Source organism: Prionailurus viverrinus, chromosome E3 (assembly GCF_022837055.1).
Source record: "Prionailurus viverrinus isolate Anna chromosome E3, UM_Priviv_1.0, whole genome shotgun sequence".
Classification (NCBI taxonomy): Eukaryota; Metazoa; Chordata; class Mammalia; order Carnivora; family Felidae; genus Prionailurus; species Prionailurus viverrinus.
Window position 1 is genome coordinate 2,488,244 of NC_062576.1, and position 23,389 is coordinate 2,511,632.

The following is a 23,389-nucleotide window of genomic DNA, read 5'->3' on the forward strand; positions in this document are numbered from 1 at the left end:
AAGGGGAAGCTCCTGGGGCCGCGGCGATGGAACTGGCCTGCCCGAGAGCCGCCGGCGGCCCCACCTGGGCCCCACCTGGCCCCGCCGCCTCACCTCCCTCACCTGTGCCGCTCCTCCCCCGCCGCCCCCGGGTATTTCTGGGAGCGTGGGCGTCCCACGCGGGCGTCCCGCGCGTGCTCGGCAGAACTCGGCGGCAGGTCGGTGGCCGTGCCCGGGAGTGTTTCGCCGCTGCCAGCCTCCCGCCCCCTGGTGGCCCCCGCGGAGGGTAAGACGGCGGCGAGGGGGGGGGGGGCGCGTGTGTGGTGCCCGCGGCGGGAGTTGCTTCCTCCCGGCCCGGCCCCCGGTCCCACCTCGGTCCCGGCCCCCGTGCTGACGTCATGCTGGGACCTCCTTGATTTTCGTGGCCCACGGCAAGTGCCCACGCTGCCCTCGGCCGGCCGCGTGCGCCGGCTCCCGAGGGCGCGGGGCTGCGAGGTAGGGGGGCGGCGCTTAGGGGGCACGGAGGCGCGGTGGGGAGGCGGGGACCGGGAGGGGACCGCCATGCCGGGTGGCCGGGAGCCCAGGGTGCAGTGTCGGGTGGGAATGCCCCGGCCGCGCTGCGGCGCCAGTCGGGTCGCGCAAGCCCGGAGGACGCCGTGGTGGCGGGCGCACTCCCGCTCGGCAGGGGGTGGAGGGGGTGGGGAGGGGGGGAACCAAAGGTCCCCTGGGCCAGGAGCGGGGGTGTGGGCGCAGCGCTCCCGGAGGGCCTGGTGCAGGGCGTACTCCGTGCTCCGCGCCAGCCCCGCAGAGGGGACGCCCTGCCGCGCAGCGGGTCTGGGGAGGGAAGGGGCGGGGGGACCCTTCCCGGCCTTCCGCGCCCGCGGCAGGGTGGCCCGGACTCTGGGCCGCCGGCCTTCACCGTTGCAAGCAAACATGCAACAGGAAGGCGGGGTCGAGGGTGGAAAGGGAGCGCGCGGGCCCGGAGAACCTCCCCTCCTCCGGGAGGACCGCGCTCCTGCTCCTCGGGCGGGGCCGGGGCTGGTGGAGAAGGAGGCTGGCCGGCTGCGCACACCCGGGAAACGAGGCAGCGCGTTCAGAGGAGAGAAGGGGGGAGGGGGGGAGGGTTACTTAGAGACGCCAAAGTTAAGCGTGGGGCCCGGATCCGGGCGGGGGGGCGGGGACCCCTGCCTGCCTGGGTCACGCGAAGGGAAGGGGGTCTGGAGTCCAAGTTAGGGCCCTCCGGCCAGGGCCAATGTAACAGGAAGCCGGGCGCAGACACAGCCCCCCCTCCCGCCCCCCCCCCCCAACCCAAGCCTTCTGAGAAGCGGGAGCTGACCCCTGACACGTGTCTCTGCGGGCCGCTCCGCCTGCACTGAGGTTGGGGCCCGCAGCTCGTGCAGCTGCCGGAGGTTTTGCAAAGCGCCCTCAGAATCACAAGAATCAGAGCGTGCTTTCTTGCCCGGAGATGGGGCGTCTGTCCAGGCAGACCCGGGAGCAGGTGCCGGGGCCCTGGGGTTGGGCAGCCTGCCCTCCCTCCCCGGGCCCACGAGCCTGCCCTTCCCGCTGGCAGACCTAACCCCCCCCCCCCCCCACGAGAGGAAGTGGCTTGTACCAGGCCCTTTCCCAGCCTCTGGGTGACACAGACCCCGGGCGAGGGGGTCATTGGGCGCTCCGGTGGTGGGGGAAGTGGCCTGAAAGGTCGGGCAAGGCCTCAGTGCTAACAGCCTTTGGGAGGGGACGGGTCCCACCCTGTGTCTACGGTCCCACCCCCTTCTGCTTTGGGAACTGTCGGTGCCTAAGAGTTCGGGCTCCATTGCCAGGGCTGGCTTTGAACCCGGAGCTGGCCGCCATCCAGCCGTGTGGCCCCATCGGACACCTCACAGGCCAGTGCAGCTCGGATGGGACCCTGTGGGGGAGGGAGGGGCTTCCCCCAGGGACCCAGGAAGGTGGATGCGGCCACACGGGGGTCTCGAGAAGAAATGCTGTCTGGGCAGACATGTGTCGGCGTCCGGGCCCCACAGAGACTTAAACACCCTCGCCCCCCAGCTGGAGCCGGGCCGGGCCGGTGTGGCCCTGTCTCCCGGGCTCTTTGGGCCCCGGGTGGCTGCTGGGCCAGGGGCCCTGCTCAGGGCAGGGCACGTGGGGCTCCGCTGACTGCCACTGGACCCGTATCCCCCGTGGGTGCTCTGAGCACCACGGTGGGTGTGATGTGTCTCAGGCAAGAGGAATCAGAGAAAACTGGTTCTCAAAGTGTATCCTGGGGCCCTATGGGGAACCCATGAGGTTAAGATTGTTCTCACAACAACACTGTTGACCTGTGGTTTGCTGTTTCCTCGCTTAGGTGGCTTTTCCAGAGACCACGTGACGGTGTGGGTGTGTGTAGGGGCGTGTGGGGGTAGGGTGGGGTGGGCTGTGGGTGTGTGTGGGAGGGGGTTGGGGGTATGGGGTGTAGGTGTGGGGGGTTTGTCCCTGGATAGTGGTGTGGTGCGTGTGGGGGGGGATGTAGGGGTGTGGAGGGTGGTATGGGGGGGTTTTACGGGAGGGTGTGGGTGCAGGGTGGTGTAGGGGTGTGGGGGGTGGGTGTGGGGGGGATGTAGGGGTGTGGGGGGTGGTATGGGGGTGTTTATGGGAGGGTGTAGGTGTGGGGGGGGTGTAGGTGTGGGGGTGGTTGTGGGGGGGTTGTATGTGAGGGTGTGTGGGGGGGGTGTAGGGGTGTGGGGGGTTGTATGGGGGGTTTTATGGGCGGGTGTGGGTGTGTCGGGGGGTAGGGGTGTGGGGGGTGGGAGTGGGGGGGTTGTATGGGGGGCAGGACTCTGTCCTCGTGTCGCACGCATCTGAGTTTTAACTTCAGGCCTGGGGCGCCTTGAGAGCTGTGCCGACGTGAGTGAAAGCTCCCGGGGTCCCTGCCCCCCTTCCGGTGCAGGGTCGCAGGGGTGAGACATGGGCTGCGCCCCGGGTCCCCCCAGCCTCCTTGGGAAACAGCGGCCGTGTGTCCGATCCTCTGGCCCCTGGGGCCCTCGTGTGCCGCGTGACTGGGTTCTCTTGGGACGGCGAGGGGAGCCCGAGGTTCCCGGTTTGGGTCCGAGTCCCGCGTGGGAAGGAGCGGCAGGGCCCTGGAATTTCTGGCACAGAGAGGCGGGCTGGGGGCATGTCGGCTCGAGGCCCTGAAGAGCCGACGGGTGACACGGTGACACGGGAGCGACGCTGCCGGAGGCCCCTTCGAGGGCGGAGGAGGCCCTGTGGATGAGGCCCAGAGCGAGGGGCGGTGTACCCGAGGTCAGGAGCGCCTCCTCTGAGTCCGTGTAGCTGTGTGTCCCTGGGCAGGTGGCTTCCCCTCTCTGAGCCCGTGTCCTTGGCTTCTGGGATGGGTGAAGGCCGGCAGCCGTGGGTTCAGACCAGGTGTTGGGTCAAAAGCGATCCTGGGTTTGCGGGACTCAGGCGCTGGGGGCAGGGGAACGGGCGTTGGGGGCGGGTGTTGACCGGGGCCGGTGGGGGCTACCCGTGAAGGCCGTGACACAGACCTTCCCGCGTGTCCCGAACCCGTTTATAGGCAGCTCTCAGCCTGGCGAGCCCGAGGCGGCTGGGCCGCTCAGGGGACCGTCTGGGGGTGGCTGCTGGCGGGAAAGCCTCTTGCTCTAGCTGGGGGCGGCGGGGGCGCCGCGCGCGGGTCTGGGAGAGCCGAGGGCGCAGACGCAGAGCCACGGGAGCCCCGTCCAGAAATAGGCTGCGAGGTGCCCACGGGGTCAGGTGCTCAGGGCGGCAGCCGGGCGGGACCCGGCGGTTCTCCTCCTCCTGCTCCGTGCAGCCGCGCTCTGGGTGAGGCGGGCAGCTGCCGCCAGGCCCGCCGTGCCGGGGGGGACACTGCGGCACGACGGGGTGGAAGGGCAGAGGGCCAAGTTCATCACGGAGCCCGGGCTGGCGTTGAGGGCGCTCCCTCGTCAAGGGTTCCCTGAATGGCTCTCTGCCCCCGGGGGCCTGGACCGCCAGGGGCTCACAGCCCGCTCTGAAGGCTGGACGCCTGGCCCCTCAGGGACGAGACGGGTGGTACGCACACGGGCCCCCCGGCCCCGCCTCGGGATGAGGCCAGAGTTGTAGACACAGCCTTCCCTGTGCTGCGTGATGTGGCCGGTCTTCCCGCCCCCACTCCTGCCACGCTGTCTCCTCACTGCCCCTGAAGCCACCCACGGGTCCTTTGCACCTGCTTCTCTGCTTGGGACACTCGCCCCAGACCTTCCAGGCTGCTCGGACCTCACCATGTCAGGGTTAGGGTTAGGGTTAGGATTAGCCTTTTCTTCCAGGCCCTTTATCCCCTTCTCACACCGTGTAGACAGTATGTACTTTTATTTTTATTGCCTTTTATTGTCTGTTACACATTTCTAGAATCGAAGCTCCCTAAGGTCAGAGACCTGTGCCTGTTTAGTCCAGGGGGGTCGGCCAAGCACCATGGATGAGCAGGCGCTCGGGGACTGCTGAGGGAACGAGGGAGCCAAGGACAGAAGGAGCTTGCCGGTGTATGTGCCCCTCCCGGGCCCCATTCGGAAGTGCCGATGTTCTCTCCTGGGTCCCTGTGGTGCACAGGGTCTGTCCTCGCTAGGTCCTCCACACGTTTTCTGGCCTCTTGGAGAACCTGCCCCCCTCCTGCCGTGGCCCCGTCCCCCCGCCAAGAGTTGATCCATGGGTTTGCATCGGATGTTTTTTCCCCCTACAGCCCAGGCCCCATTCTTGATCCTGGTGCAAAACTCCCGGTGTTGCCCTGGAGTCTGGTGGTGCGGACCGGGGCCTGGACAGGGGCTCCTGAGAAGCGGGGCTCCGCGTGATGGGGACCGGGCCCAGAGCCCGACGTGAGGCTCGATCCCGCGACCCCGGGACCACGACCTGAGCCCAAATCGAGAGTCAGACGCTCAACCGAATGAGCGACCCAGGGGCCCCCACCTTTGGTGGTTTTTATTTGCTGCTGACTAGTTAGAACGTCAGCGGCTGTTGGGGTTGTAAGCTGTCATGACCTTTCTGGAAAGCAGGTGGGCGGTGCAGATCGGGACCCCCTTAACCACTCCCACGTGGTGTCTTCTGGGCATCCGTCCTGGGGAAAGAGAAACTCAGACTTTGGTAGGAAGATGTTCATCATGGTGTTTTTGGGAAGCCGTTAAAAACGGCATTTTTACAATAGAACGTGTAAGGATTTGGGAAGATGCTGGTAATATACTAAGTTTGGAGGATAGGATTGCACCCCACCGGCAGCTTAGATTTGTGAGAAAGATCTGCAGAAAGGAAAACCTAGAGCTCTCTGCGGGCATTCGGGCCCAGCCCCCACCCTCCCTCGTAACTCTGGGGAATATATCTGTGTATACATCCGCCTGTGTGTACGTAATTTCCTCTGGAAAAACTCGATGTAATTTTCCAGAGGAAAACGTACGGATGACGGAATTTGGATGCACGTATATGTACGTGCACATGTGTATTTACATGGATGCACACACACACGTATGTGTCCGTGTGAGCGCTCGGAACTTTCACGTTTCAACTCGGGGTCAGCTGCAGGGAGTGTGGCTCAGGTCCTCACTCCGCCCGCGGTGCTGTGTTTGCAGCTAGGACCCCCACCCCGCGGCAGGGCCCGTCTCTCCTCGCCCCGCCCCACCGCACCCCCCCCCCCCCCCCCCCCCCCGAAGAGCAGGCTTGGCTCTAAAAGAAGAGTGTACCATCCGCTGTTCTTCTGGTCCGCCTTGTTCTCTGTTACTTGTGTGCATTTTCTCCGGCTTCTGGCTTCTTTCCTCGTGACCTCCCTGCTCTACTCATCTGCCGGTGGCGGCCTAGCTTTTCGGGGTGCGTATGGTGGCGGAGGGGGCGTCGCCTCTGAGGGGCACGGACCTCCTAGTCCTCCCTGTAATGCGGAAGGAAAACTCCACTTTGTGAACTGACTTTGTCCCGTTCTCCGGGCCCGTCTGTCCCCCCCCCCACACCCCCCAGGCATGTCCTCTCCCGCCGGTCTGTCCCAGCCCTCAAAGTGCTCTTTGTCACACGGTCACATCTCCCTATTTATGGCCTTCTGTGGTTGGCACGTGTGCTGGGAACCTTCTGGATCTGGGGGCTGCCTGTCTCCCACGTGCTCTCGCCTGCTTCCAGCTGGCCTGGCGACTCAGGGGTCTGGTGCTCGTCCGCAGGCAGGCGGGGCCTCGCGAGGAGGGCTTATAGGTGGGACAAGGAGGCGCTGCGGGGCCCCTGGCGATGGGCTGCACTTGGCCATCACAAAAGGACAGGAACAGCTGGTTGCCTTCTTGGGGGTGCCCCCTCGGGCTTTGCAGGGGCTCCCACGGCAGTGGCATAGCTGTCCTTCCCGGGTGCCCCCTCCCATCTGAGGGCGAGTCCGTGGGAGTGGGCACTGGGGCTCCATGGAAACAAGCTCCCCACTGGGGGTGGGGGAGGAGGACCCTTCCCTGAGCTGGGCGCTGGTGCCTGTGCAGCGGCCAGAGAAAATGTCCTTCTTCTGCTCCTCCTGCCTCAGAGACCCGGCCCCTGTTCTCAGTGTGCGTGTCCCCCTCCCCAGGGTGCTGCCAGGCCTGGAGGCGTCCGAGCCACGCCCTGCAGTCACCGAGGAGGCCCGACACCGGGAGGGGCCCTTGGCTCAGCGTCCGGCTGTGGGGAGCCTTCGGCGGTTCTGATCGGCCCGCAGGAAGGCTCCGGAAGAGATCGTGGCTGTCCCCTGTGGGGTTCATGGGCAACGGCAGGGGCTCCCCGGAGCGGCCGGGCCCGCCATGCTGCAGTGCAGGCCGGCCCAGGAGTTCAGCTTCGGCCCGCGGGCCCTGAAGGAGGCGCTGGTGTCCAGCGACCCCACCCTGCGGCGTCTCTACGCGTCTGCCTTCACCCCTGCGGAGAGGCTGTTCCTGGCCGAGGCCTACAACCCCCAGAGGACCCTCTTCTGCACGCTGCTCATCCACACGGCCTTCGACTGGCTCCTCAGCCGTCCCGAGGCCCCCGAGGACTTCCAGACCTTCCACGCCTCCCTGCCGCCCCGGAGGCAGAGCCCTGCCCGGAAGCACATCTACCTGCAGCCCATCGGTACGAGGTGGGGGGGCTGCGTACCCTGGGGCGCCGGGCCCGCAGCGGGTGGGCATCGTGGAGCCAGCCGCGCCCCGCTGGGGAGCCGGAGTCTGAGTCTCGCATAAGGCAGGGTGTCTGGGGCTCCGGGCCGGGCAGGGCGGCCCCCGCTGGGACCCGGCTCTCCGCCCGCCCAGCTCAGACACCGCTCGGGAAGCCAGGGACCGTGGGGCCTTTGCGGCCGCGTCGCCCCTCCCCTGTTGCGCACAGGGTGTGCAGCCCCAGGCGCTGTGCCGGGGCCCTCCAGAGACTGCGTTCCTCCCAGCCCGCCTGCCCTGTGTCCGAGGCCGGGAAACCGGCCCGGGGAGGTCACCTGACCTGCCGCGGACGGCGAGCTGGCGATGGGCACAGGTGGGGTTTGAACGCAGGCTTAGTTGACCCCGAGGACGTGCTGGGGAGGCCGGCTGGGCCTGGCGAGGGTAAGGGTTCTCCGCGAGGCCTGCTGGGCAAGGGCTGGGGCGGACGAGGGGCCTTGGCCGGCTGTCCACGCGGTGAGGGCAGAGAGGGTGGCGCCTGGCTTTGCAGAGGACCGACCACCAGGCCCGAGCAGAGCTGAGGGGGCCAGAGGCCTGCGGCCACCCTCGTTCTCCAACCCCTTGCGGCCCGTCTGCCGTCCCTGGCTCGAGCTGTGTCTGGCAAACAGCGCCCAAACCATCCGCTTCGTTCTGTCCCCTGCCAGCAGCTCACCGGGGCCTGCGAAACCCTCACGAGCAGACGCGTGGGCGCTTGTTAATGTGCGTTTTGGGGCCTGAGGTGGCCTGGGGCTCTGCGTTTCCAGCCAGACGCCCGCCCCGGGCCCCTGCAGCCGGCCCTCGCTCGGGTGCGCGTCTGTCCTCCTGCAGCAGTCTGGTGTGGCTGCCCCGGGGGCGTCCTGCCCGCACGCCTTCCGTGTCCCGCTCTGCTCCTGCCATCCGGCCAGCCTCAGCCTCGGGGACTCTGGGTGCCGGCCGGGGCCCCCCTGCCCCTCCCTGAGGGGCTCCCCACCTTCCAGACCTCTCTCATCGGGGCGTTGCCCTTTCTTGTGGCTTTCTCCTTTCCGTGAAGGCAGGTCCACGGTGGCCTCCTGCGCCCGGTGGCCGCGGCTGGCGGGGGGCGGGGCGTAGGCGGGTGGGGGCGGGGCGGCTGACGGGCCGTCCCGCCCCCAGATCTGAGCGAGGGCCCGGCGGGTGGCGCTCTGCTGGAGTACCTGCGCGACTGCACGGAGGCCTTCTTCCTGGGCTTGCAGGTCCGGTGCCTGCCCTCGGTGGCGGCCGCGTCCATACACTGCTCCTCACGTCCCAGCCAGGACTCCGACAGGCTCCAGCTCCACACGGGTGGGTGATGGGCGCGGGGGGGGGGGGGGAGGGCGCGGGCCCTTTCCACGAGGCAGAAGGCGGGAGGAAGGAATCCTCGCCCCGTTTCTTTGGGGGAGGGGGAACCTCTATTCCCCAGGCTTTTGAAGAGCAGGGCTAAAACCAGCCTCCTTCGCCTCTGGAGACCAGACGACCCCCCCAGCGTCTGCTGGAAACCCCAGGGCATGACGGGTGGGGGAGGCAAGCCCTTTTCGGGCGCCTCCTGCCTTGTAAGGCACCCCTCTAGACTTTTGTCCTGCACGTGTCCAGCCCCCACCAGCCCCCAGGTCACTGGCAGCTGGAGAGCGGCTGGGTCGCGGGGCACAGATGGGCCTTAGGCGCTCAGATGTGTGGGGCACCCGGACTCCGGTCTAGGGAGGCCCCAGGAGCAGGCTGGGCACTTTGGATGGCGCTGGGGCTGGAGGGCCCAGTGTCTCAGCCGTGGCGTGGCGGGAAACCCCTCAGCCCCCTCTTCCGGCCCCTCCTTCGGCCTGTAGGGCCCCCCTGCTCCGCCTCTGTGCCTTTTCTCTCCTTGGGCTGTGAAGCCCCTACATCGAGTTCCTAATTTTAGTTCTCCCCTTTCCATTTCTGTCGCTTCTGGTGGGTTCTTTCTCAAATCGGCAACATATATTTCTTTAACATTTCTTATTTTTATTTTTTGAGAGAACAGGCGCGCACCAGTGGGGGAGGGGCAGAGAGAGGGGGACAGAGGATCTGAAGTGGGCTCTACACTGACAGGCTGCCCACGCCGAGCCCCACGCGGGGCTCGAACTCACGAACCGTGAGATCATGACCTGAGCCGACGTCAGACGCTCAACCGAGGGAGCCACCCAGGTGCCCCCAGCAGTGTCACTTCTTAAAAATACCAGTTTCCCGCTAGGATTTAAGTTCAGTATGGATAGCCACAAACACAGGTGCTTTTCGGTTCCGCCGTCTGGCGCGTGCTGGTGGCCTACTCGTGGTCTTTCTGTTCATTCTGTCTTGGTATTCTTTCTCGTTAGCTGGACATACTACTTGGAAACTTAGTTTACCTTTTTGGAGATCTAGTGGCCTGGGGTGATGGGATTCGTGCTGGGTTCGTGCCGGGGGCGGGGCTCTGCTTTTGCTCTGCCAGGCCCCTGTGGGTACACAGCTCTTCTGGGCCGGCCGTGGTCCTGGGAGCGGGGTCTGCCACCCTCCCTCATCTCTGAAGGGGCCCAGTCTTAGCTAGTCTGCTTCAGTTCTCTCCTTGGATCTAAGTTCTCATCAGGTTTCGGATTTTTTTTTTTTTTTAATCCTGTTTACTGAGGCATAATTCACATGCACTGACAATCTCCGTTTTGCGTGTAATGGCCCTGTGAGCCTGGACGAGCACCCCCGTGACCCAGTTGCCATTGTCATCAGACTTAGCTTGTTTTGCCTCCCAAGACGCGCTTGGTCCCCTGTGGCCAACTCAGCTCCCACCTCGGATGCTTTAAGAAGCCCTGTTTTGTATTTCACTCAGCTTATCTGGTTTATCTTGGGCGGGAGGGCTGGTCTCAATCCCCAGCGTGCGTGACAGGAGCTGCTGGCACTGAGTTTTCAGGGTTGACAGGGAGCTCTTGGCTGGGACAGGTGTCGTTCTAATGGTAGCATGTCCCTTTCTGTGTCCCAGGCTGCAAGTTCGTCACTCTGAGACGCTCTCCTGGCCATGGACCTTCCTGGCCCTGCCTTTGTCCCCTGCCTTCAGGACACTGTCCTGCTGCAGGCGTGGTCCCCGAGCCCTGTGTCTCTGTCGACCCACCACAGCACCTTCAGACCTCTCTGACCCTCTGCCTCTTCTTTCTGGGGACCCTAATGACTGCACTGAGCCCTGTGGCTCCTCTGTCCCCACAGACGGGATCCTGTCTTTCCTGAAGAGCAGCAAGCCGGGCGACGCGCTGTGCGTGCTGGGCCTCACGCTGTCTGACCTGTACCCCTGCGAGGCCTGGAGCTTCACGTTCGGCAAGTTCCTGCCAGGGCACGGTGAGCCTCCGCCCCGGCAGCCCCCGCCTCGGCTGAGCTTGCGGGGCCCGTCCCGGGGAAGACGATGCGCGCACGCCGACGGAAACCGCTGCCCCCGAACGTGCGGCCGTGCCCTTCCTGCTCAGCCCTGGGCTGCTGCTGGGGGGCCGGCCTGCAGGAGCCGTGCGTCCTGAGGGGTGGGGTGGGGGGGGCTCTGCTCCTGCGCCCCCTGGTGAGGTGACCCGCGAGCCCGTGTGTCTCCACCTCTCCCCAGAAGTGGGCGTTTGCAGCTTTGCCCGTTTCTCGGGGGAGCTCCTGCAGCCGGGGCCTGGCGCCTCGGAGGCAGCCCCGGTCCAGGCGGCAGCCGACGGCCCTGAGACACCAGTGCAGGACCCAGGCCAGACACTGTGCTTCAGCGCCCTGGGGCTGGCCCAGTGCTGCAAGGTGGGCATGGAGGCCAGGGTGTGGGGGTCACCGCACAGGTGGAGGGAGGAAGTGGGCAGAAGCACTGGGGGCTCTGGCCGGTTCGGGGAATGTGCCAAGGATGTGCGATCAGACACGGGGGTGTGAGCAGGCAGCCGCTGAGTCCCCTGTCCCGCCCTCACCGGGACCACCCTGCTTCCCTGTAGAGAGCGTAGGAACGAAGGCCGAGCTGCCAAGACCTTTGCCTAAGGTCACTCGGCTGGGCAGCGGCAGAGATTCGAACCCGTGTCTGTCTGATGCCCCAGGGCCATCCGTCTGTGCCCCGTGCTGTCAGGACCGGGACGTGGAGGGCTGATGGACCGCTTCCCGGTGGCCTAGGCCCCTCTGGGGCGTCCCGGGGATTGGCTGCAAGGTCAGTGGCAGGCCTTCCCCCGCAGGTCACCTGCCACGAGCTCTGTCACCTGCTGGGCCTGGGGAGCTGCCGCTGGCTGGGCTGCATCATGCAGGGGGCGCTCAGCCTGGAGGAGGCCCTGCGGCGGCCCCTGGACCTCTGTCCCATATGTCTGCGGAAGCTGCAGCACGTCCTGGGCTTCAAGCTCATCGACAGGTACAAGGTGAGCGGCTCTGAGGGGGGGGCCCCCGGGGCAGGGACCGCAGCAGGCCAGCGCCTGGTCTGGGGCCCCGCGCGGGAGTCAGAGAGCAGAGGATAGTTGGGTCCCGGGTGTGAGAACCCCAGGGGAGCAGACAGACCCGCGTGCCTGCCGGTCGGCACCTTCCTGCTCTGCTGGGCAGCGTGTGGCGCCCGAGCCTGGCCCGTGGCGCACCCAGCAACGGTGGCCGTGGCCGTCGGGGCGCAGGGGGGACAAAGGGTGGACGGCTCTTCTCAGGCAAAGATGGGAAATACCAGCTCTGAACGGTGGGTGGGTGCTGGGCGCGCCCACCATGCCACCCCTGCATCGGCCGGGGCCGCCGGCTCGGGTGGTTGGGGTCCGCGCGGGAGGAGACCCGAGCGGGCCTGGCAGGGGGCGGCCGCACTCTGGACGCGGTCCTCTCCTGCCCGGCCCGGTTTGGAGCGAGCCGCGGGCGCTGCTGCCCTCTGCTGTCGGCCGGGGGCGCGGCGCGGGCCCTGTGGGTGGAGCCTCCGCGGCGGGAAGCCTGCTCCGCGGACTCCAGCTTGATTCTGAGTTCAGCCTCCAGAGGCCGGCGGTGTTTATCAAGGCCTCTCCACCAAGAGCTTTGGCTTAATTTTAAAACCAAAAGTTTTAAGCCAGAAGCTGTTTGCGGTTCTGGGAAAAACCCCGGAGGCAGGCAGCCCGGGCCGCGACGGGGTGGCTGGCGGGGGAGGGGGGTGCAAACGCTCCGGGGAGGTGTGGGGGGGGGGGGTGCTTCTTGGCCAGGCAGCCCCTGGACCGGAAGGGCCTGCGTGTGTCACAGGCTCCAAGGGGTGCTACGGCTCGCTCACGGCGGTGGGGCGGGGCGAGCGTGCTGCCGGGGCGGCGACGGCCAGGCGAAGGGAGACTCGGCTCTGGCCGTAGCTCGGCACACGCGTCCTTCCGGGGCTTGGTCATTGGGCACAACCTTCCGCCCCGGAGCTGCTGTGCCCTGGGTGGCGCCTCCCCTGCGAGTTGGTGGAGGAGGACGGGGCCGCGGGGACAGCTCCCGGGGACTCTCTGGGAGCTGACCTGGGGGTGGGAGAGGGGCCGGCCGGGAGCCCTCTGTGCCCCTGCACACCTGCTGGGGACAGAGGCATGGGCCGTAGTGGTGGTGTCTCCCGTCCTAGCACACAAATGGGTGGGGGGGGGGGGGGCGCATCCTCCAGCGCGGAAGCCAGGGTACAACGAAGTAGAAACGGACAAAGTGAGGAGTTTTGGGTATTTATTGTTGTGAAGGCAGCCTGAGGTCAAGTGCACACTCGGTAGAATTTAACTGCTCCGGAGCTGGCCCCACACGGAGCCTGGCGGGCGCCGGGGCCGGCAGCGCGCGGACGAGGTGAGGGACGGGGCCCAGGACACCCAGCCCGTGTCTCTCCCTCGCAGAGACTTTACGCCTGGACTCGAGCCGGGTCGCGGCCCGACGCGGATGCAGGGGCGCCGTCCGCCTCGGACGAGACTCCGCCCTGCAGCGCCGACTCGGGCCTGAGCTGCGACAGCGGGTCGGAGCCCCTGACCCCCGACACGTGGAGCCACACCTTCTCCGCGGGCCCCGAGCCGGAGCCCGAGGAGGGGCTGGGCTCCCCGGCCGCCCCGGACAGCCCGCCTGGGTGCGGCCCCGCCGTGGACGCCATCAGGGAGCACGGACGGTGGCTGGAGCGCTGCATCCGGGCCCTGGAGCGGGAGGTGACGGAGGAGGAGCTGGCGCAGGTGGACGGCGCCGTGGAGGCCCTGGCGGGGTGGGAGATGTTCACGGGGCGGCTCCCGGCCCCCAGGCAGGGCCCGCCCTGCGGCCGAGACGGCTCGGGGCTGCGCCGGGTCCTGGGCGACACGTTCTCCTCCCTGAGGAGGAAGCTGAGCGCGCGCAAGCTGTCCAAGGCGGGCTCGTCCCCCGGCCGCTGGCGGGAGGAGGGGAATTAGACGGGGGCCCACCGCCCGGTGCTGTCGCCCGGAGGGGAACATCGCGTGGGGCCCTGCGTCCTGGCCCCTCACCCCGACCCCTGCGGAGGGTCCTGGGGCCCAGCCTGGATGGCGGCTTCCTGGGCCTGGGGCCCAACCCGTGTGCCCATCTCCGCCCCCCCCCACTCACCCCCAGAGCGGGGCCTTCTCACACTCACCGCTTTCCTGTCCTCAGGCTTTCACGCTGTGTCCCCGACACCACCTCTGCCTGCTGTCACCCTTGGTGTTCTGACAAAAGGGGCCTGTGGTGTTGACAACTCGTTCTAACAAGTGTTGAGGCCGTGGGGGGCCGGCTGCCCCGGGGGGTCAACTGTCCCCATTTACTTCTGTCAAACTTTGCTTCCCGCATCTGAAATCCTTCCGTGTGCTCCCATGTCTGCCGGTGCCGGCTTCACTAGCAGGGGGCCCCTGGGCCTGCGGGGAGAGAAACCTCTGGTTGCAACAGCCGAGGAGCATGGTCACCTGGAAGGAGGCAAGCAAGGGGGGGGCTCTGAAACATGGGGGGCTAACAAAAACCGTGTAAAATACGAAACACAGTGCAGGTTGCAGGGTATTCGCACCCCCCTCCCCTCCGCCCTGCCCCAAGCAAACAGGGTGGAAGGTTCCTTGTAATTGGACACCAGGCTAGGCTGCGGGATCCCAGACCCCAAAAGGCCCAGCATAGATACGGCCCCAGGCCTTGGTTGTGGCTGCTGGGAGGCATCGCTGGCTGCTGGAGGGAACTGACGGAAAGCAGGGAGAAGATGAACAGCCAGGTGGGCAGAGGGGGGCCCAGGACCTGAGGGAGACCAGTCTGGGGCTGCCGCTGTGAGCACGCCCCCCCCCCCCCCCCCAACTGTAGTGCCTTAAAGCCCCAACCCTGTGCTTAGAGCTCAGGACTTTGCAGTGGGGACAGAGCCTGGGGGAAGGCAGGTCCCTGGGCCTGGCTGCGGGGTCTGCCGGGAGGCCCCCAGAGCATCACCCTCACTGTACCCCAGCTCCTGGGGAGGGGCCCTGGGTCCTACCTTTGAAGGGTGGTGGCAAGGTCCAGAAGACCATGGGGGATGGGATCACCTCCTCCGCATATGACCTAGCTTCCGGGTCCCTTCCATCTTCTGCCAAAGGTCTGTCTCCAGACCGATGGACTGGGGGAGCTGGGGGCCTCAGGGGCTCAGCATGTGCCATGGGGGTGACAGCTGCGGGCAGGAACGTGGGGAGAATAAAACTTGGAGGCACCGAGACCAGAGGTCCTTCCTACATCAAGTACCACTGCAGAGGGGGGTGGAGAGCAGTTGGAGACGGTCCCCAGGGGAGGCGGCTCCGGCAGAGGTCGTAATGAACGCCATCTGCTCGGGCAGAGTCGCGGGTCACGAGCCCTGGCGCGGCCGAGCACCTCACCCGAGCTGACCTGCAGGAGCTACACACCAGGCTTCTGAGAAGCCAGGGCCTGGGCTGTTTTTTGTTTTTGTTTTTTTTTTAAATAAACACACTAAGTGGCCTGTACTGCCTGGAAGGTCCGTATCAGTCCCAGGTCCCCGTGAGTCCCCAACATCCCCGCGGGCACAGGCCAAGAGCGAGAAGGGAGCTAAAAATACTCTGGGGTCACGACATCATCTGCTTTGTGGTTCCTGCGTGAGACGGGGCCAGGAACGCTTCCCGCACCTTCCGAAGCAGCATTAACACATCAAAACTGTTCTAATGAAGCTGGAGGAAAGGCCTGGCCGTTCTGGGCCCCTCCGCCCAAGCACCTGCCACCCACACGCTGCCAGGGTCCGAGAGAGGGCTTGGGGGCCTGTTCATAGGTTCTCCTGGGACGGCTGGTTCAGACCTTTCTGGGAAGAACAAAATTTCCAGAAGGGCTTAAAAATAACCCCCCAAACATGCCATGGCTCAGCCAAGCAGCTAAAGTTAAAGCTGAGTCCAAATTTAGATCCCATCAAGTTCAAGAGAGGCCACACCCTTCCAGGGGTGTGTGTGTCCACATCCAAGGTCTGAGCATAGAGCCCCGACAGGCAGTGGGGGGGGGGGGGGGGGGGGTCGGCTGGAATCAAATCCACCTGGGAAAGGACCCGCCAACCTTCCTACAAATGAACTGTGCAATCGAATGAGTCCTCCCAAGCCCCAGGGACTTTCTTACCTCCATCCTCCTCGATTCTCGACAACCCTGGCAAGAATGCTGCCCTCCTCCGGAGACCTGGGCTTGGGGGTCGGCGGGAGACTGCAAGGCTGCAGACCTTCTGTATTCTGGCTCTTTCCTAGGAGCACACAGGTAAGTCCAAGGGGCGGGGCGGGGGTCAGCAGCTGCAGCACATTGGGCTGACTCCCTGCAGGTCTGGGCAGCCGCCTGGGTGGGTGAGTCGTCCCCGGGAAAGCCAGGAGGGTCCGGGCCCCACCAAGCAGCTCCCAAACTGGAGCTGGAAACCCTTCCGGGCCGGGCCTCAGAGGTCACCTCTGCCAGGAGAGGCCCAACCAAGCCTGGAGACTCCTGATCACAGTGGGGCAGCTACACAGGTACAGGGAACCGGATTCAAGGACGTCCAGGGAAAGCGCAAACGTCCAGCCCTCAGAGAGCCCAGCAGAGAAGGCGGACCCTGAGCGTCAGCTGGAGCACAGCTCACGCAGCACCCTGATGCGGGAGGAGCCGGGATGACCCAGGTTTAGGTTTGAACTCGCTAGTGCCTACAGACACAAAGGGAAACAAACCTGTCAGGGCTCTGTTTGAAAAAGCAATTTCCAAGAAAGGTCCTGGGGTCACTAGCGTTCCATCCAACCCCAGCTATCCCGCCTGGTGATGACCAGGGCGACCCTCAACTCGCACGGCCGGGGCCAACACGCCTGCCACGGGCATGGTCTCAGGGGGATCCGTGACCCCGCCTCTGCTGGGACCCCGGGGGCCCACCAAATTCCCTGGAAACACCATCGGCCGGGTTCCATGTGAGGGACTCCACGGGGCTGCTGCCCACGCATCTCCATCGGGACCCTTTTATGGCCGTGCATCACCTGTCCCCGGGGGCTCCTACCACGCTGACTGCTCCTGCTTCTCGGGCGCTGTCCCCTCCCTCGGCTGGCCACGGCCGACACGGCTCCCTCCCGGGTGCCCGGACACGCTTCACGGCACTGCTCCCCCATGTCTGTGAGTATGGGTAAGGGGTGTCTCACTGGCCTGAGGTCAGCGGGGCCGGCCACGGAGCTGCGCGTTGCTCACCAGCTCGAGGCCCCCACAGCACAAGCGGGCACACGCTCACCGGCCGCCACAGCAGGCCGACAAAGCAGAGGGCTCCCGGGGCGCTTGATTCCGTCTGAGGCCGACATCACTTTGATTTCCCACCTTCAGACTTGCAGCAACAGAAGCTGACCTCTTGGTTCTCGCCACACCGGGTCAGAGTAAGAGAGCTGTCAGCTGGACTGTTCATGACCTTTCCTCGTGGATGCGGCCTCCCACCGGGGGCCCGTTGGTGGGCCTGCTGCCTTCGTCCCTCGGCCCGCCCGTGGGGATGCTCCTGGGAGCTGCATGTGACAGGCGAGTCACAGAAGCCGGGGGTGGCCAGAGCTGGGACGCACGGGGTCGCAGGAGGAGAGCGAGAGCACCGTGTGGGGTCCTGAGCCTGCAGAAAGGAGCGGCCTAATGTCAAAGGCAGGAACACACCATCCTCCGTCCACTTGGCCTAAGTGTGCAAGCAGGAAAAATACAGGGAGGGAGACACGGGCCTGAGCCACGTTCTACCTACATCCCTTGGGAGTGACCTGGGTGCTCCCCCTGAACACCCCACTGGAGACACTTCACTGAAGGTGGGACGGTGGCGTCCTGGCTGGCACGCGGCAGCCCTAGTGGGACGGGAGGCAGAGGCCCCACAGCGCTACCTCTCGTTCACTCTGCTCTCGGGCCTGCCCTCCCCTGCTCCTGCTTCTCCCTGCAGGGCTCGGGAGGTGGACCTCTGTCGGTCCGGCACCAGCTTGTCATGGGTCCCGAGCCCTGCAGCCCATGGCCCCGTCCCCAGGAGCCCTCTCTCTCAATGGCACCAAATTCGTCCAGATTACATCCGCTCCAGTCACAACCAGATTAAACTGCTTGATGGGCACTGTTTGTATTTTTTTTTTTTTTTTAAGATTTTGTATTTAAGCAGTCTCCTTGCCCAGCATGGGCCTGGAACTCCCAACCCCCAAGAGTGGTGTTCTCGACTAAGCCAGCCGGGTGCCATCATTCCTATTTTTAAAAGCCCCGAAGCCAAGGGGAAACATACAACCTGAACGTAGGCATCTCTGTGCTGAGGCTCCGAACAACTGTGCCATACGGGGAAAATTCCATGTAGTTCAAATTTCTGAACCACTTCTGTGTCACATTATCGTTCTCAAATAAATAAATGCTGTCAACCTGAATGAAGAAAAGGCCTTGCGGGCAGACGGTGAGTTCCACCTGACACCCACCCTTGGAATCCAGGAGGCGTGCCCTCCTGCTAGAAGGCAGGAGGCCCGCCCGGCCGTGAGGGCGGCAGGTGCACACGGCTCCGGGTGTCCGAGGGGCTCTGGCCCTCGCCCACGTGGGCAGGCCTGGAGGGTCTGGTCCCCTTGGCCACACACACGCCCTGGAGGAACCTCTACGTTCATAATATCCCTGCCGGCGGGGTTTAAAAATCCGACTTACCAAACTGACTCCGTTCCTAAATGCACAGTACCTGTTTCCAAGCTTTCTGGGGTCAAGGTTGATGCTTTATGAAATCACAGAATGAAAACAAAAGGCTAGTTTCGTTTTTTGGGGTGGGGGGTGGGGTCATTATTTCTATTCGCACTAATGTGACCCACATCGTCTTTTCTGCCTGGACACCAGAGGTTCAATGCGGTCACCCAGCTGCCCGCTCACCTCCCATCCAGGCAGCAAGTCTGCCCGTGGAAGGGCAGGGGTGAAGATGGCAGTGTGCCGTGGGGGGAGCCCCGGCCGTATGAGGCGTTCCTGCCAGGGGAGCCAGCACCCCGCAGGACGAAGGGCCAGCAGGGACGGGCCGGGGTTACGGAGGCGAAGGACGGGCAGGAGACAGGCACGCTTCATCCACAGCACAACCATGAGGGGGCCCGGGGTTCTGGAAAGTACAGTTTGGCCCAGGTGGCCTGTGGATGCCCCGCTAAACACGCATTGCAGGTTGCCCGGCCACACGGCCCCCTCCATCCTAAACATGTCACACGCGGCGGCCGCAGGCAGCAGGAGCTGGCGGTGGCGGGGGGGGGGGGGGGGGGGGGGGGGGGGGGCGGCGGTTGCAACATGCCAGGAAAACAAACGTCATTCAAGGCAAACGTGAACGCACTCAGAAAAGCCACATACGCTGAAAGTGCTACGCCCACCACCGGAGCCGCACAGGGCGTTTTCACACCTCACGGTAAGGATTTTAACCCGGTGCACGTCTTCACAGACGGAGGCCTGTCCCAGGACCTCCGTGGGTGGGCTCGGCGTGGCCCTTTCACGGAAGTGCCCGTGACGGAGCCCGTGGCTGTCATCCTGGGGCTTCCTTCAGTGTGTAACGACCCCGGAAGGGCTCAGAGCTGGTGTCTTCAAGCGAACGCTGCAGCGAGAATGTCACGGCAGCCCCGGCCTCCTGCAGCGTCCTCTGCGCTGGCTCAGCGGCGGGAGCGGCCGCAATAAGGGGGCCGCGCGGGGGGCACCGGTAGGGCGCTTGCGGGGCACAGGGTCAACCATGGGGCGGCTGGCCACATAACGCTGTACTGTGTCACGGGACAACCTGCCAATCTGAACAAGGTCCAAAGGTATTCGCGAAGGTTCTAGAAACGGACAGCCTCCAGAGAGCCGTTTTAAATTTCTTTGTAAGCGGGCTCGGTTGAGAGTCCAATAAGATCTCAACCCCGAACAGGACAGACGATGGCGAACACGGCCACAGCTGCCACGGACTGTCCGCGGGAAGTCCCCCCCATGCCTCCACCCGCCACCCACAGACCAGCCGGCGAGACCTCCACCCACCTGCTGCAAGCGGGTCCGGGAAAGGTGTGTGGCTCCCCCAGGCGTCCCCCTGACGGCGTGGCCCAGTCGGGGAGCCCCAGAGAACCTCGGGCTGGTCTGAAGGCTCCCAGTGACCGAGAGCTTCCTGTCGACGGCTGGCACTGACCTGTTTCCCCGGGCACCGTGACGGGTGGTGCTGTGGGGGCTTCCGCAGGGGTCACTTCCTGGATGGAGCGGGGGGCACAGCCGGGTGGATGTGCTGCCCCCAAGTGCTTCCGGACCATCGGCAGGACAGACGGTCTCTGGCTGTGGCTTCAGGACAGAGACTACAGGTCACAAAGCAGGATCTGCCTGCACCCCCGCTGTCCCTCTTCCTTCCTGCTGGTCACTCTGACGTCAGCCGGGAGAGGCAAACCGCCTGCACTGGTGCCAGAAAGTGACAGAACTGGGCTCGGAGTACGCGTTCCCATCTGAGGGGGTCAAGGTCTTCATCGCCCTGCAGCCGACTTGAGCGCCACCTTACAAGACGACACGGGGGCCGTGTGGACCCAGGCCCTCGCGCAAGTCCTGTTCCACAGGGAAACTCCAGCTGGGCTGCAGACAGCCGGGAGCACGTGCCCTCGGAGGAAACACATCAGCTTTCACAAACAAAACGTCAAGTGAATTCACGGTTAATGACAAGGTGACCTGGCTAGAGAAGGGAGGCCCTCCGATCGCTGTGGCTCAGGGTCGCCCCGTGGCACGGCCGGTCCCTCCTCACCTGCGGGGTGGCTACTCGCTCATCCACGGGCCTGAGAGGAAACTCGGGCTCCTTTAGAAACCCCAGGGCAGCTGCTCTCGTGTTTCACTTGGGTTCACGTTACACGCACATAAAAAATAAAACCCTCTGAAAAGAAACAACTACGTCTATAACCGACTTGAAAATAACCTCATTTTCTGGTTGAGCTGCGTTCATTGAGAGCCAGGTGTGAAGTCTACAGGTCCCTGCTAAGACTCCCACGATGACATTTTAGGACGTTCTGCTGAAAACTGGGAAGATCCAAGGGGGAGGCGCTGCCGCAGGTCAGGGTCAGACCCGAGAGCACCCCTCCCCGTCCTAGCTGTCCCCTACTCCCATCGGCTAGGAGAGCCCACTGCCCTCTGTGGTCTTTCTGGGCGGGAACCCCAGGGCCTGCGTGCCACCCCATTCCCACCCCCCAACACAACGGACACCAATCTCTGGGAAGGTCCACCTGCCGGGAATTTGAGAAGCTGTCTGTTCCTGATCTGGGATTACAGCCTTGGGAAAGCTCAGCCCTCCTGGAACCAGTTCAGCAATCTTGGATTAGGGAAAGCCCCGAGCTTGCAAAATACAGCTCTAACAGCCCCGGGGGCTTCGGGTGCGGCTCCCAGGCGAGGTCACCATGGTCAGGGCTGGGCAGGCGCCTCCAAGGAGCCGCGTGGGTGTGAAGCAGAGGGAAGCCGGGCGACAGAAGGGCTCCTGGGAGTAACCTGTTACCTTCTCTAGTGCGTTTCCACCTGGAGAGGACAGTGAGGTGCGGAGATCACACCCACCTGTTCTAACACACCCTACTGAGCTTACCAGTCTCCAAGCTTCGAGAGCCCTGAAGTCCTTCCCTAGCAGAAGACGGCGAGAGACAGCTCCTTCCTCGGGGGACCCAACGGCTTTCTTGTCAGGGCCGGGCACTGCCTCAGGAACGGCCCCACACGGGGGCTGTCGGCACCCCCAAGCTGCGGACCCAGCACCGCCTCCCGACTGGGACCGGCAGCCCCGATGCCCAGTCAGAGAAACATGGCACCACACACGCGAGCCCCACGGATCGTTCCAGAAGGAGGCTGCCGAGCGCACGTGACGTACCTCATGGAGAAGACGGGCCGCAGGGCGGGGGAGGTTGTCCACCGCGGGGAAAGGCGCGGCCACCCTCGCTCTCCAGAGCAGCCCGCCCGCTGCCGTGGCTTTCTCTAGAGGCGGGCTGCTGGTCACAGCGAGGTTAGCCGCACAGGGACACAGGACGCAGCCCAGGAGAAGGCCTCCATTACGGCTGATCTGTCCGGTGGCTCGGAGCCCCGGATGCACGGGAGATGGCCAGGAGCTCGGGACTCTGCACAGATGGGGTCCCTGCTGGGCAGGCCCCGCGGGGAGGGCTGGGCCGGGGCTTCTGACCGTGGCGCCAGCGCGGAGAATCACTGCTTCCTCCCCGGTTACAAGGGTTGACACTGGGACACAAAGAGCTTGGCCCACCGCCGTGGGTGACTAACCACGTGGCAGGCTCCCAGCCAGCATTTCGGCAGAGGGGCTCCCACCCTCCCGCGTAACCGGGTGCTGTGGCGCCTACCCAGGCCACGGCCGCTGGACAGCCTTCCGGAGGACAGTCCTGTGACAAAGCGTGCCCACGACTGGGCATCACTCATCACTCCGGCGGGAGGTTTCTTCATTCTGTGGCTGGGACCAGAACCGTGGGGGTCGTGGCCGCGGAACCAACACCCTCCTGCCCATCCCCCTGGCGCCCTCTGGTTACAGGGCTCAGGCCGCGCCAAGCGTCCACCTGTAGGTGGTCCTGGGGTTCTCAGACAGGCACTCAGGGCCTCACTCATACCATGTGAGGTCCCTGCGCGCACACACGCACACGTCTCTGTGCACAAGCCACTTTGGTTGGCTTTGAAGTTGTGTCTTGGAAATAAAAGCCGATTATCAAATAATGAAACTTCAAGTACAATTAGCATTGGCGTTGTTGCGCTCTGGGCTCTGAATGCGGAGGACAGCCGTAAAGAACGCCCAGAGGGCTAAGGTGGTCGTCCTCACACCAGACCCTCCGGCCCGGGCTAACGGGGCCACGCGTGAATGTGAGCCGTTGCCCGCTGTCCCTGTCCCGTAGGCACGTGCATCAGGGGAGTCCCGCCCAGCCAGGGTCGGCCTGGCCTCGGGACGCCCGAGTGAGGCGGTCATGACCGTAACTAATCATTGTGTTTTGAGATGATTTTGGATCTTGGATTTATTTTTCTTTTTCCCAGAAGTAACTAAAGTTACAAGAGCAGGAATACTAGACATCTCTATAAATTACATAGGTTAGAACACATTATCTTTTAAGACCCTTTCTCTACAGACAGAGGAGTGTTTCAGGGAAAAACCTACACGTGTCCTTCTAGGTAAACAGCGTAACCACGGAGAAAAGACCTTATTTTGAGGAAGTTTATTGTTACGTTTTTGCAATAACAGAATGAGGCACGACTATCTCCTGCTTCTCCAACAACTCAATAAAAAAGACAATAATCAAGGATAACAGTGTAATTAAAAAAATACAAAAGCCGAAGGTTTTGGAGACAAAAACGACTAGTCTATGTGTAGGAAAGCCGTGAATGGTTTTAGTTGAGCCTTGCAAATAGTTTCTTCCCCGATCCCCCTCGAAGCCCTGAACTTGGAAGCGGGGCCTTTAGAGACCTCCCCACGTGCCCCGAGGTCAGCAAGAGCGGAAGCCCGGGCCCGGGAAAACATGGGAGGCTGGGGCCCTGCGGGTCAGGGACCCAGGCCTGGCGCCCTCCCTGACTTCTAGGCAGCTCTGCACAGCCCCACCCCCTGCGCTTCCGGTCAGCCGGGTAAAGGGGCGGGAGCACCCTGTGCACGCCCAGCTGGTGCCAGGGGCCGGGGTGGCTCCCACACTGGCGAGCAGCCGCTGTGGAGGTCCCCCAGTGACGGGCGAGGAGAGCCCACCACACTGGGAACCGGGCGGTGGGTCCCTGCAGCCACGTGAAAGGACCCCAGACCGCCCCGGGGAGCCTGCCAAGACGGCTCCTTTTCCTTTAAGCCACGGTCATCGGCACTGACCCTGGGTCACATCCTTCAGTTCATGAGGAGCCCCAGGAAGCAGTGCAAAAACAGCAAATTTTTTTTCCAGCCAAAAAAGTCACAAACCCTAACAAACATGGACACAAAGCCTTGAGCACCGAGAGAGAGAGAGAGAGAGAGAGAGAGAGAGAGGGAGAGGGAGAGAGAGAGAGAGAGAAAGGGGGGGGGGAGAGAGAGAGAGAGGGGGGGGGAGAGAGAGAGGGGGAGAGAGAGAGAGGGAGAGAGA

At 64.4% G+C, this 23,389-nt stretch overlaps 1 protein-coding gene and 1 long non-coding RNA gene across 6 annotated transcripts; one reads left to right on the top strand and one right to left on the bottom strand.

Moving 5' to 3' along the window:
- Nucleotides 1-390: 390 nt before the first annotated feature.
- AMZ1 (archaelysin family metallopeptidase 1) lies at nucleotides 391-13,650 on the top strand. Of its 4 annotated transcripts, none has more exons than XM_047837852.1 (7): nucleotides 391-474; nucleotides 6,521-7,032; nucleotides 8,217-8,384; nucleotides 10,257-10,385; nucleotides 10,639-10,808; nucleotides 11,225-11,401; nucleotides 12,824-13,484. In XM_047837852.1, the coding sequence occupies exons 2-7, from the start codon at nucleotides 6,729-6,731 to the stop codon at nucleotides 13,355-13,357; spliced, it is 1,482 nt and encodes a 493-aa protein (XP_047693808.1). In that variant the 5' UTR covers nucleotides 391-474; nucleotides 6,521-6,728; the 3' UTR covers nucleotides 13,358-13,484. The 4 variants fall into 4 exon arrangements, with proteins under 4 accessions (XP_047693808.1, XP_047693809.1, XP_047693807.1 ...); XM_047837853.1 differs by having other exon boundaries at nucleotides 10,642-10,808; XM_047837851.1 differs by lacking the exon at nucleotides 10,639-10,808 and having other exon boundaries at nucleotides 12,824-13,650.
- On the bottom strand, nucleotides 12,649-23,382 carry LOC125154114 (uncharacterized). 2 transcript variants are annotated; one of them, XR_007147675.1, is made up of 5 exons: nucleotides 19,341-23,382; nucleotides 15,513-19,112; nucleotides 14,401-14,571; nucleotides 13,555-13,810; nucleotides 12,649-13,168 (listed from the first exon to the last, which is right to left on the bottom strand). It is a non-coding gene; the product is annotated as an uncharacterized LOC125154114 (long non-coding RNA). The 2 variants fall into 2 exon arrangements; XR_007147676.1 differs by having other exon boundaries at nucleotides 15,513-18,081; nucleotides 18,234-23,382.
- Between the last annotated feature and the right edge of the window lie 7 nt (nucleotides 23,383-23,389).